This window comes from Conger conger, chromosome 11, assembly GCF_963514075.1.
Source record: "Conger conger chromosome 11, fConCon1.1, whole genome shotgun sequence".
Taxonomy (NCBI): domain Eukaryota; kingdom Metazoa; phylum Chordata; class Actinopteri; order Anguilliformes; family Congridae; genus Conger; species Conger conger.
This window is the reverse complement of record NC_083770.1, coordinates 24743363-24756190: the sequence shown is the minus strand read 5'-3', so window position 1 is coordinate 24756190 and position 12828 is coordinate 24743363. Positions and strand designations below refer to the sequence as shown.

At 39.2% G+C, this 12828-nt stretch overlaps 1 protein-coding gene across 1 annotated transcript in view; it reads left to right on the top strand.

The window, feature by feature from the left end:
• The first annotated feature begins 587 nt into the window (after positions 1 to 587).
• The window catches only part of rbm19 (RNA binding motif protein 19), a 20386-nt gene continuing 8145 nt past the window's right edge, over positions 588 to 12828 (top strand). Inside the window, exons 1-15 of the mRNA XM_061261404.1 lie at positions 588 to 850; positions 3150 to 3332; positions 4078 to 4191; positions 5068 to 5112; positions 5221 to 5458; positions 5950 to 6116; positions 6810 to 6869; positions 7201 to 7279; positions 7477 to 7548; positions 8009 to 8224; positions 8981 to 9111; positions 9325 to 9449; positions 10236 to 10332; positions 10837 to 10947; positions 12117 to 12411. Coding sequence (XP_061117388.1) covers positions 815 to 850; positions 3150 to 3332; positions 4078 to 4191; positions 5068 to 5112; positions 5221 to 5458; positions 5950 to 6116; positions 6810 to 6869; positions 7201 to 7279; positions 7477 to 7548; positions 8009 to 8224; positions 8981 to 9111; positions 9325 to 9449; positions 10236 to 10332; positions 10837 to 10947; positions 12117 to 12411 — 1969 coding nt within the window. The 5' untranslated portion in view covers positions 588 to 814. The remainder of the gene's footprint in view (positions 851 to 3149; positions 3333 to 4077; positions 4192 to 5067; positions 5113 to 5220; positions 5459 to 5949; positions 6117 to 6809; positions 6870 to 7200; positions 7280 to 7476; positions 7549 to 8008; positions 8225 to 8980; positions 9112 to 9324; positions 9450 to 10235; positions 10333 to 10836; positions 10948 to 12116; positions 12412 to 12828) is intronic.

Below are 12828 nucleotides of genomic sequence, written 5' to 3'. Positions count from 1 at the left end.
TCCTTATTATCACGCATATCACCCTACCCAGAATTCTCATATGACTCATATTGGCCAATCAAATTAATGCAAAGTGGCCAGTCAACGCACATTCGAAGCATTTGGGACGTCACGATTGCGGTCTCAAGACCACCATTTGCCAAATGCTGCACAAGCCGGCAATATCGAGCATTGTATAGTTTTTAGGAAAATAAATGTATGACTAACTTGACATACATGTATGAAATATTTTTTGAATCAATGTGTAAGTAACCTTATAGTCTTTGGACATAATACATAAGACAAGCATTTTAAAATTATGATTTGGACTGCACAGGGCCCTTAAATAGGCTGACCATGTGTACAATCTCTAATTGGCTATGGGAATATGTGTGGAATATGACGGCGAAGCTGAAAAGCTTGTCCCAATTTTCGGCCACTCCTTTGCTCCACTCCTTAACTCCACTTCTTAGCTCCACATCCTATCGCTCGAGGTGAGGAATGGTAGCGGGGGAGTGGAGTGAAGGAGGGTGGAGTGAAAGATAATTGATTTCAACAGGGAATATATATCCCTGATGTCCCTTTAAGAGTATGTGCTTTAATTACCCGATGGCGGAGGGCAGTAACGTGCCGTGTTGCGCCTAAACTGCCGGAAATGACATTAGACGAAGAAGAAAGAAGGGCCCCTTTTAGACTGTAAACACCACGCGTTATCACCGTAAAGATGGAGGCCTTGTAATACGTCCATGCTTGTATGTTGACGTGTAGCATTTATCACTATTCTCAATTTCTCATGGTTCTAACGAGTTAATGAACAAAAATTTGATGAGTGAAAATGTCTCGTTTAATCATTAAGAATCTCCCGAACGGGGTGAGTATTTTGATGCGCCGTTTACTAATGATAACTGCCAGTGATGAAGTAACGTAGCGGAAAATGTAAATGAACAACAGACAAGAACAAACGTGGATACCGAACTAGCTAGCCGAGTGTGTTTTTTGTGCACTCGACAGCTAAATTTGTAAACTAACATTTTGTGTGTTTACTGGTTGCTTATCGTTAACGAGCTTGCTTGGCATACTCAAGCGTGTGCTACCGTTTTAGCCATATGTGTTCTAATTGGTCATTTTTTTAACTTCATATTTTTATATCGCTCTCAAAAATAATTTCCTGGTTATTAAAACATTCAGACGTGCATAATCTATTTTCTGTAACGCTGTTGTCACAAACCAAATGTTGGCGTGCGTTACAAATATTTGGTACCAAAACGAAGACTGGGACTGGGGAAAGGGGCAGTTCACCCAAAAAGGTTAATTTGTTTCAACTTAAATTGACAAATTTTACACAGCGACTTGCAGTGACCAAAAAAATAAAGTTTGTTTCAACTTACCCAGAGTAGCCTACTATCTATCCATCAACATAAGGTTAGCTTATTTTGTGGTAATCAATCCGCCGACGATTCGAAAAGCTCAACAGCATCGTTTCTTTCTTACTTACTGGCGAACATCAGCAGTGCTCAAAATGCTCATTTTAATAATTTTTTTTTATTATTGCCGGAACTCACCAGCTGTGACCGCCAATACTAGTGTGCAATAAATAAAATAAATAAATAAATGAATACATTTTATATACGTGACGTGAATTGCCATGAACTAATCTATACAGCTATGTTCATGTTGTACATCATTCATTTGTGTTCACAACTACCTGAGTTGATGCCAATTCATATTGATATAAACAGTTATGGTTAACTAATTATAAATGTGTCCTATATTTGTTAATGGTCATGTAACTAATAGCTTGGTTAATGTATTTGATAACTACCCAGTTCCATGCTCCATGCAGGTCATTAATTGATGTTAACAACTATATTAGTCAATGCCGATTCGGTGACCTTATTGTAAAGTGGTATCAAATGACACCGGACCAACAAAGATTGCTAAAAGGTACGCATCCTTTAAGACCAGCAGATTGTAGTTGCTGCTGTTTCACTGTAGTTAAGGAAACAGTTTTTTCTCTAGTTGCATCCAGTTTTTTCTCTAGTTGTGGGGCCGTTTTACGGTTTCTTTTGCTAAACACAATATATTTGTCTGATGTTATCCTTCTTCCTTCTGAGTGTGTAGTGAACACTGCACCTGGAAATCTTAAGCTTCTTTGCAAATTTCTTGCTGGGAATAACCATGCCAAAATATTTTTACTTGGGTCCGCACAGCTAAGGCTAACTTTTTCTTTGCCATATTTTTGGCAAGTTCAGTGCTAGTGCAGTTCACTGACACTACAGGCCAGTGGTATTTCCCCCCAACCTGTAGTTGGGGAAAAAACACCTTAAGTAGATATGATCAGTCAATTTAACCACCCCTCCACCTCCCACATCGCAGAATAATTGAATAGACTAGACTATTATAATTAAAGCCAAATGAGGCTATTTTGAGGAAAGATTTGTCTGTGGGTAGAAATTGGAAAAATAGCTTGAGCTTGTTATTTGTACTGGTTATTTATTTTATTTTTTATTTTTTACTGGAAGACATAAAAGAAATGTCATTCCTGGGTTTTCAAATAAACATTAATATTTGATGAATGATTGAAATTGTCCCAACAGTTTTGTATGTGATGAAGGATATTATGGATATTTACAGAAATCAGCTGGGTTTACATTGGCAGGTACGGTGTTCCAAAGCAAGAAAATGACTCTAAAGCAGCTTGAACTGCAACATTGTTTCTCAAGTCTATGCACATGAACATATTCATTTTATATAATTTTTCACAATTATTAAATTCCTATTTTATATTATGCCAGTACTTTTTTCCATTTTTGTTTTTTTAAAAGAATAGTCAGCTCACTCTTAGGAAAAGGGTTCTTAGGCTTGTCTATTCATAAAAAAACATACAAAATTGAACCAGGATGAAATCTTTATTTCTTATTTTCAACAAAGAATTCCTTCTTGTCCAAGCCGACAGGCATTTGGGTTTTTTTTAACAGCTTAGGGAGAAATTGTCCTGCTGGCCTGCTTCAGGTATGTAACAATTTAGTTGGAGTTGGTGGCTGGGGAACACACTGCCTAGGATTATTGTATTTTAAGTGTCAGTATTCTAGTTTTGCCTTTTTAACTTGTCATGTATTGACTTCAGCATGCCAGTTCATGGACATTCTATTGGTGTTTTTCATATGCAGATGAAGGAGGAGAGATTCCGTGGAATGTTCTCTGCCTTTGGAACCGTGACTGATTGTGGCCTGAAGTTCACCAAGGATGGAAAGTTCCGCAAGTTTGGCTTTGTGGGTTTTCGAACGGAAGAAGAAGCAGAGAGAGCGATGAAACATTTCAATAAGAGCTTTGTGGATACTTCCAGAGTGACGGTGAGGGCGATTACAGGACTGGATTCAAATGACTAAATATAATCTCTTCTTGCTTGTTGGCTCAGGTAGGGCTGCCAGTTTGACTGCCCACTAAGAAATCTGCAGGGATTTAAAGTTGTATTTCAGTGGTTATCCTCAAGTGAAAGTTCTCTTCATGGTGTATGACTTAACTAAAAATTGTTCATCATATATTTAATATATCATACAGTGCAGTCTGTATGTATTTGGACAGTTGGCATAATTTCTCTTCATTGGATATGAAATAAAACAATGAATGTGAGGTTAAAGTGCCGACTGTATTCACATCTATACTGGGTGATGGCGTGTAGGAACCAGTATCAAAAATAAAATGTATTGGGTTACATATTACTCCTTTAATTAGAGGCAATTACTTAATCAACTTAATTATTATTAAATTTATTACTGAGGTGATGCAAGTGGGATAATTTTTGGAGAAGGGGCTTGACAAAGAGGCTTTTGCAAGCTTGCTGGCGGTGGACTGAAGTACCATGTACTAGGTTTGGAGAACAATTGAAATAAGATTTATGTTGCATTCTTAAATTGTCAGATATCCGGCAAAGTACAAATTCGTTAACATTTGTTTTGTCGGTGGTTCTTAGAATTGGTTGGATTAGAGCATTTGCCCAAGCCCTATTCTCTTGCATGCCTTAGTACAATAAATTACAGTAGCTCAGACAATATGTTTGGTTGTCTGTGAGTGATGATTTTTAACTTTTTGATTCAGGTGGAATGGTGCAAGTCCTTTGGTGACCCCACTAAGGCCAAGTCCTGGAGCAAACACACCCACCAACCCAAGCCTGATGGCAATCAGAAACAGAATCTGAAGGAATCAAAAATGGTATGGCCTTAAAGTACTCCTGACTTTCAGCTCAGCTGGTTTTGAGATAACAAGTGGGGGTGACATCAACTCAGGAGTTAAGAAAAGTTATCTGGCAGTCCGAGGGTTTCTGGTTCTGTTGCCTGCCCTGAGTGTGTCAAAGTGTTCCTGAGAAAGATACTTAACCCCCAATTGCTTCCAACAAGCTGATTGGTGCCTTGCATGGCGGCCTTTCACTACTTGTGTATGAGTGTGTATGAATTTGTGAATTGCAAAGCCCTTTGGATAAAAGTGCCATATAAAATGCTAGTTACCATTTACCAAGTAAGATATTTTAGTCAGATATTTTTGCTCAATTCAAAACGGAGATTTTTATTTGACTAAGTTAATGATTTGGTGACGGCAGCATTCATGCGGAGTTCACTGCAAGAGTAACATGATAGTAGTGACGTTGGAGTTTGTTTGTGTGCCCAACATTCTGTATCAGGTAATTTGCTCTTCTATGTGTGTTGTTCGCCCTGGCTCTTCCCGAATGTTCAACGTTCATCTGATAGGGTGTGCCCGCTTGGTTTACATTGTTACTGTCAAAGCTGAAAGTCATGCTGCGTAAATGCAGCTTGTCAGTTGACACTGTTGCTGATGTTGTCAGTGGTTGGAGATGCCATGTCTTGTGTGCTTTCTGTAGTTACAATTTTGCATATCGATAAAAAACATTAAACTGAATTGATCACAATCAATATACTTGCATTTTAGAATGCACCACCTTCTGACAGAATCCTGTTTTAGTGGGACTTTTAGCAATGTTGCCCTGCTATAAAGACAACACAGCTTAGGGGGATTTCACCTGTTTTCTCTTGTCGACTTATTTCACTTATATTTTCATCTTTGCTTTCCCAGGACAAGAAGAATAAAAAGAAAGATGTTCCCACTCTTCTTGGAGAGGTAAATCTCAGAATTGAGAATTCTGCATTGATGTTTGACTCGAGATGTCATATGTTAAAGTGGTTGCAACTGAAAATGTGAACCATAGTCTTCAAATTACCCCCACAGTTGGAACAAGATGAAGGCTTCCAGGAGTTTGTCACTGTTCACCAGAACCGCACCCAGGTTCCCACATGGGTCAATGATACACTAAATGAAGGAGCAGATCTCAGCAGTAACAGGGAAGACCAGAGGAAAAAAAAGACAAAGAATAAAGAAATCATCGAGGACTACCTCAACTTTGACTCGGACCACTCTGCAGACATGAGTCCAGATGAGGAAGAAGAGGATGAGGCGGATGGGCAAAGTATGTGCAAGGCCTGTGCTCAATATCCATACAGCAATACATCTTTGTAACTTTTCTCTTGACAGTCCATGTATTGTGATTACCCTACCAGTATATTTATAATATGTATATTGATGAAATGTGCACATTTATATTAGCAATGAGGAGCTGTTTAAGTATTTACATGCATAATGGTTTTCTTTGTTTATAATTATTTTAATGAAACGATACCCTTGGTTGTAAAAACTTTTTTAAGCATATTGGAATTGGAACCAGGAACCGTTAAGAATCAGAACTGATGAGCAGAACCGGAATCGATAAAATCCAAATGATACCCAACCCTACTGACACCTGTAATTAATTTAACTTCTGCTGTAGATATAGTCTTACTGGTCCTTCAATATTGTTGAGATTCAGGCACTGGTATTGTTGGTTAATTTCTTACTTGCCAGCTAACTGCCATTCATTCTGATGTTCTGTACTGTGTGAAATCCCCTGTACTTCCACAACAGCGTCTACAAAGGAGGCTCTGAAGACTGGCCTGTCAGATATGGATTACCTGCGCTCCAAGGTGGTGGGAACATCAGGAGAGAGCATGGAAGGAGATGGAAAATCTGGTGATGGTGATAAACCTGATGACAATAAAGAGGAGAAACACAGCAAAACATCCAAGCAAGAGGTTAGTTTTGATAATACTAAAAAAATGTAATGACATTGTTCATTTTAGTTGCAATATAAGATTAGAGAAATGTAATGTAATCCAACTGATCCTTGGCAATTGGCAGTCAACCACCGTTTGCCTCACCATCTGCTCTTTGATATGTATGTCAGTGGATATCTTATTATAAAATGAGCTGGAAAGATCTTGCAATCTGATTGGTTAATAGCCATGGTACAGTGACTATACCACAGCAAAAGCAATAACTCCAGGGGTTGAACACTGCCTTTTGTGGATTATTGCTTAATACTGAATGGGGAAATTAGTTTATTACTCAGGCAACAAATTGAAATGTGTAGGTAAGCATCACTTTTTGTCTGAGCTTTATTATGAAAATAAACAGAAAATTCTGTCAGACGACAAGTTGTCAGGTTTTCCCCTGCTTTAATGCCAAAGATATAATTCTCCGAAATTGACCCCAACCACAATTTCTAATCAAGTGACTTTTACGGTACCATCCCCCCTTTTTTAAGAGCCAATGCCTCCAGAATGACAAATCCAATGAGGCTATTGTTTGGGATGTTCTTGAATATATCATGAATATATGATCATAGTTTGGTTGATTTCACACAATGACCCACTAATTTCTTTTTACCATAATGGCCTCCAATGATGCAAATTTGATGAATGTTCTTATTTTTCTCTTCTGTACAGACGGAGCCTACCACTGATTTCACAGTGAAGCTTAGAGGAGCTCCGTTCAATGTCAAGGAGGTAAGTGGGAGGACAACAGAAGGACTACTCCTTTTTTAAGGAACCAACGTAATGTTTTTCTGATAAATCATGGATTTCTACAAAAAACTAAACATGTTATGTTATTTCAGTAGCTTATTTGTGGTCCTAGAGACTGATTGCTGTCTGTTTGTTTGATATGAATTGTATGGTCATTGTAAATTCTTTTTAATTGGATATGTTGCATGTTTTTACCATGTTTATTTTGTATTTTGCCCAATGTAAGGTGACCTTGAGTGTCTAGAAAGGCGCCACTTCAAATAAAATGTATTATTATTATTGATTTGTACTTTTAACCAGCAATTATTTTCAGCAACAAGTACGCGAGTTCATGACACCACTGAAACCTGTGGCCATTCGTATCGTGAAGAATACCCATGGCAACAAGACAGGTGAGTTTCCACCCCATCACCTACATTTCCACCTTCCAAATATGTTGTCTACAGCACTATAACAAAAGACTTGCAAACGCTCCTATCAGAACCCCCTTTGAAATGGCAATGAAATCTCAAGGGTTTTTATTTTTTTTAATTTTTTTATTTTTTTAATCTTCTTAAATACATTCTGAAGAATAACCTCTCTTTTTCAGGATATGTGTTTGTGGACTTGCGTTCTCAGGAGGAGGTGAATAAGGCCCTACAAAAGAATAAGGACTATATAGGTTGGTGGTTCCTGTCCTGTGTTCCTCATCAGGACAAGACTAGTCTTATGGAAAATGAGAACAATTGGTATAAATGAATGAAATTAATTGATGAAAATTTTTAATTAGAAAATCCAATTCTCTGAAGATGGTGTTGACATTACCCTAACTTGGTTGAAAAAGTAATCCATTTGAAAATATTTTTGGCAAATCAGATTTCAAGAAGATAATCACTCATAACAATGTTACCTTTCATTCTGGAGTGAACGTAATATTTGTAACATATAGACGTGATGAAGACCTATACAGCGATATAAGAACCATTATCTATAACCTTACATGAATGGAGATGGGGCAAGTCAGTCATGGAGTCATGCGAATTAGTGCAAACTTTGTTAACCCAGATTAACAATCCAAGAGTCTTGTTTGCTATAGGGGTTGGCAGCAATTGGGCCATTCACTGATTGCTTTTGTCCAATAGGGGGCCGTTATATTGAAGTGTTCCAAGACAGTGGTGTCAACAGCGACAGGAAAGGGGCTCCTGTGAAGAAGCAGGACACCATGGCACAAACATTCCACCGGGACCTGAAAGAGGATGAAGAGGAGGAAGACCTATCTGAGTCTGGCCGACTCTTTATCAGGAACCTCCCCTACACCTGCAATGAGCAGGAATTGACTGACATTTTCACTAAGCATGGTGCGTCTCCCAAGAGATGGTTTATTTGAAATCATGTTTACTTAAGTATTTGCTTAAGTATCTTCCGCATTCATTGTGCACCTCAATGTCAAAGCCTATGAAACTGACAGTTTGAAAGACAGTTGTGGCAACCTTTAACTGATACCCTGGGACGCTATAGCTCGGTTGCCTAACAATCTCAGTTACGTCAAGACAACTGACAATTGAGTTTGGGAAGATTGTCTGCTTTGCCCCTTACTGACTAACGTTCATCTTCAAGAAGGCTTACCCAGTATATATGATGTAGGTTCTGGTACAGATCGGAAAGATGGCTGTATCTCAAACGGCAAAAAGAATTCTGTTAAATTAATGACAGCTAAAAACAGTGGGTGGGTTTGCACAGAATTATAAAAACTTGTCCACAGGTGCAAGTATACTGCAAGTGTGATATATTGCTTTCCATGCCGTATGTATTTGGACAGTTGGTATAATTTGTGCTCTTTTAGCTCTGTCGTCCAGCACGTGGGATTTCAAATGAAAGAATGAATGTGAGGTTGAGGTGCAGACTGTCCCCTTTAATTTGCCGGTTTTTACATCCATATTGGGTAATGTGTGTTGGAATCGCACCATTACTAACTTAATTGTTTAAGTGCTGTAACGCTCTGAAAACAAGCACTTTGGCATTCCATGACTGGAGTCCGATGTCCCAACTGTACAGCATTCTATGTCACTAGCATATTGAATACTCACCAACTTGCCTCCCCCTGTGTTTCGTAGGTCCTTTGTCAGAGGTACATTTTCCCATTGACAGCTTGACCAAGAAGCCCAAAGGCTTTGCCTTCATCACCTACATGATCCCAGAACATGCTGTGACGGCACTAGCTGACCTCGATGGGCACATCTTCCAGGTACTACAATTAAGCACTGCTGGAAATGCCCATGAGACAGCCATGTCCTTTATTATCAGTAGATATAAATCGCAGATTCTGAATACAATTAAAATGTGAAGAGTTTACAGTACAGGATGTGTGAACATACAGCCAAGACTGTAGATTCACAAATTGCAGTTTTGGGAATTTGGAGCCCTTTTATTGAACACACATTGCTGTACCTGTTCCCAGGGGCGTATGCTGCACATCCTGCCGTCCACAGTGAAGAAGGAGAAGTCTGATCAGAGCTCTTCTGCCCCAGGCTCCTCTTCCTACAAGAAGCAGAAAGATGCCAAGATGAAGGCATGCAGTACCAGGTGTGCCACCCCCTTTACACTTCACTGTTCAATGTCACCGTGAAACAAACGGAGCACTTGCAGCCTGCTTGCACATGCAATTGTGGAGGACCAATGTGAACATTAAGGATTCTTTCACACTGCCTGACAGTTTTGACAGCCTCTGTTCAGTCTTTTTTTATTATTTAGACTGGTATTTGTATATACACTCTGTGAGCACTTATTAGGACCGCCTGTGCACCTACTTATTCATGCAATGATCTAATCAGCCAATCGTGTGGCAGCAGTGCAGTGCATAAAATCATGCAGATATGGGTCAGGAGCTTCAGTTAATGTTCACATCAACCATCAGAATGGGGAAGAACTGTGATCGCAATGATTTCGACCTTGGCATCATTGTTGGTGCCAGACAGGCTGGTTTGTTTATTTCTGTGTTTGGTGATCTCCGAGGATTTTCATGCAGAAATGTCTCAAGTTTACTTGGTGTGAAAAAAAATTAATAAAAAAAATCCAGTGAGCAGCAGTACTATGGGCAGAAATGTGTTGTTAATGTTGGAGGTCTGAGGAGATGGGCCAGACTGGTCGAAGGCTAACAAGAAGGTGACAGTGATGCAAATAACTACGCATCTCTGAACACCTTGGCTATAGCCGCAGAAGACTTAAGTAAAAAAAATATATATAATAACAAAAATACCTAAAGCTGCTCACTGAGTGTATATCACACTGTATCTACAAATATGAGTTGCATTGTAGTCATGTTAGTTATTGGGCTTCATTATAATCTGTATGCTGTCTGGGCCCTTCCAGCTCACACAATTGGAACACACTATTTCTGGGCGCTAATGCAGTTGCTGATGCAATTGCTGAAAAATACAACACCACGAAGAGCCATGTGCTTGACCATGTGAGTGCCCTTTGCCTTCGCACAAACCCTTAAAGGTCCCATATTGTACACCTTTCCAGTGTTTTATTTTATATCCTCTATCCTTAAGTCCTTTGTTTAGTTTTTAAGTACCATAAACTATCTCTCTCTTTAAATGTCCATTCTCTAGTGCCTCTCTAGTGAGCTTTACCAAGAACAGGCTGTTTTAATGACTCCTTAAGGCTCATTAATATCAGTGATCCTCTGCTCTGACTGGCTGGCTGCAACAAACTGAATGCAGTCTGTGCCAAGTGCTTGGATTTGTTCCGGCTACAAGATGGGCCGTGCTGAAGCAAATTAGCATATTTTTATGATGTCCCAACACAGAAGTACATACGGTAAATTTTAATAACTGGTTTCACCACTTTCAGCAGCAATAATTACAACCAAACACTTCCTTTAATTTGATGTCAGTCTTTCACATCGCTGTGGAGAAGCCATAATCTACTACCTTTCAAGTTTTTCTGCGTGAATGTTTTCCTTCAGGAATCTCAGGGAAGTTTGGCTGTACGGATGGCTCTTGGTGAGACCCAGATCATCCAGGAGACTCGGCAGTTTCTGCTGGACAACCACATCTGCCTAGACTCCTTCAGTCAGGTATGCGTGAGAAGTAATGGATATGTGAACCTAGTTCTTCATCTGAAACCAGTGGATCTCCAGGAATCTTATTTGTATTTCTTTTGTTGGCCTCATCCTTTTCTCTCCTGGAAAAAGCACCATTGATACGGTCTGCTTCAATGAGGACCTGTTTAATGCCAGGCATACATGCCAGGTGTATCTCATCTATTCATGACAGCTGTTATTGCACTGTTAAATCACCCATTGGTTTGGTCCAAAGCCCATGATGTATTTGCTCACATTATGACAGTAATTGGTTGAATATATTGGTTGTGTGTTCCAGCCACTGAAACAGTCATGGTGAACATGTTGTCGAGAGAGATCCATGCGGCATTGGGCATATGTGTCGTACTGTGTACTGAAGCATTGGCAACTGTTGCACGCACACGTGCGCACACATTCCAATTTTCCCATCCAATTTTTTAAAATGTCTTTTTGGTCATAAAAAAATTTATTTTATTATTTTTTTTTCCTGCATTATTTCTAACATTGTTGGCGTGTTTAAATGATTTGACGGTGACAGAACACATAGCTCATCCCCAAGGAAAGAATAAAACTGGCCAAAGAACAGGCCAGTAGGTCAGCGTCCTAGTTGCCTCAGGGACCTCAGAGAATTTTTGCCCCATATTTAGGAAATGTCTACACTGACAGTGATTTTAGAGATGCCTAGATACCTAATTTAAGTATTTCATCCAAATAGGCTCAACTGAAAAAAGCATGACAGTGCTCCTTTAAAAAATGAACAAATATGTTAATATGAGTGGTTATTCAACTGGTGAATCGCTTGTTGGAGGATTCACACCTGGCTGATGGGGGATCTTTTTGAATAAAATAGCGTAAACTAAAAACCAACACAGCATAGAATGCATCAATCTTGTTAACCTACTAGCTTGATGTCACTTTCAGATGCATTTCCTCCAGTAAAATAATCCCATTAAAAAATTAAAAATGCCATTTTTATTTACACATGCATAAAATTTGTCCGGAATGTAGTTACTGAATGCTTTATATCTGCGCCTTAAATCAACGGTTGAAATGAGCGCACACCATTTCTATGCAAGTAAACATTTGTATTCATATAAATATTTAAAATATTGGAGTGCCACATTACTAAGGCAATGAGCTCTTGTATACTGTGTCTATCCCAGGCTTCAGGTCCCCGGAGTACCTCGGTCCTGCTGGTGAAGAACCTTCCGGCAGGTGTTCAGGTCTCTGAGCTAGAGGCCCTATTCTCACCCCATGGTTCCCTGGGCCGTGTCCTCCTCCCCCCCTCTGGCCTGACTGCTATCGTGGAATTCTTGGAGCCTACTGAGGCAAAACGGGCATTCACTAAACTGGCTTACACCAAGGTGACTACCATAGGTCAACCTTTACTCGTACAAAAAATATATAACATTAATACTGTTTTTGGTGAAATGTGTTCTACATGTGATAAAAGAAATGGTTCACGCATAAGGGTTTGATAATATTTGACATGTCAGACTCCAAGGTGTCTCAGCACATTCCAGGCTCAAATACTGGCCTATAAAGGACAGGGATGTGTGCATAACAAGAAGCGGGAGAATGAAAGAGCATTCTGTTTCCATTTAATCTTCTGTATATTAAAAACATAGCTAACTAATGAGCCAAAAAGACCTGTGTAAACGCATAACACATTTAAAAAAATATATCATTTCATTCACATTGCCCGCTTAATTACTGTCAAATGCCAATAATGTAATGTAATGTAATTTGGATTTCACATCACTGTGGAGGAATGTTTGCCCAATCTTCTTTGCAGAACAGCAGTCCTGAAGGTACTAAGTAGTGATGAAGCTTATGTTGCTGGGAATTTCACTCACTGCTAAGTTGATGGTCTCA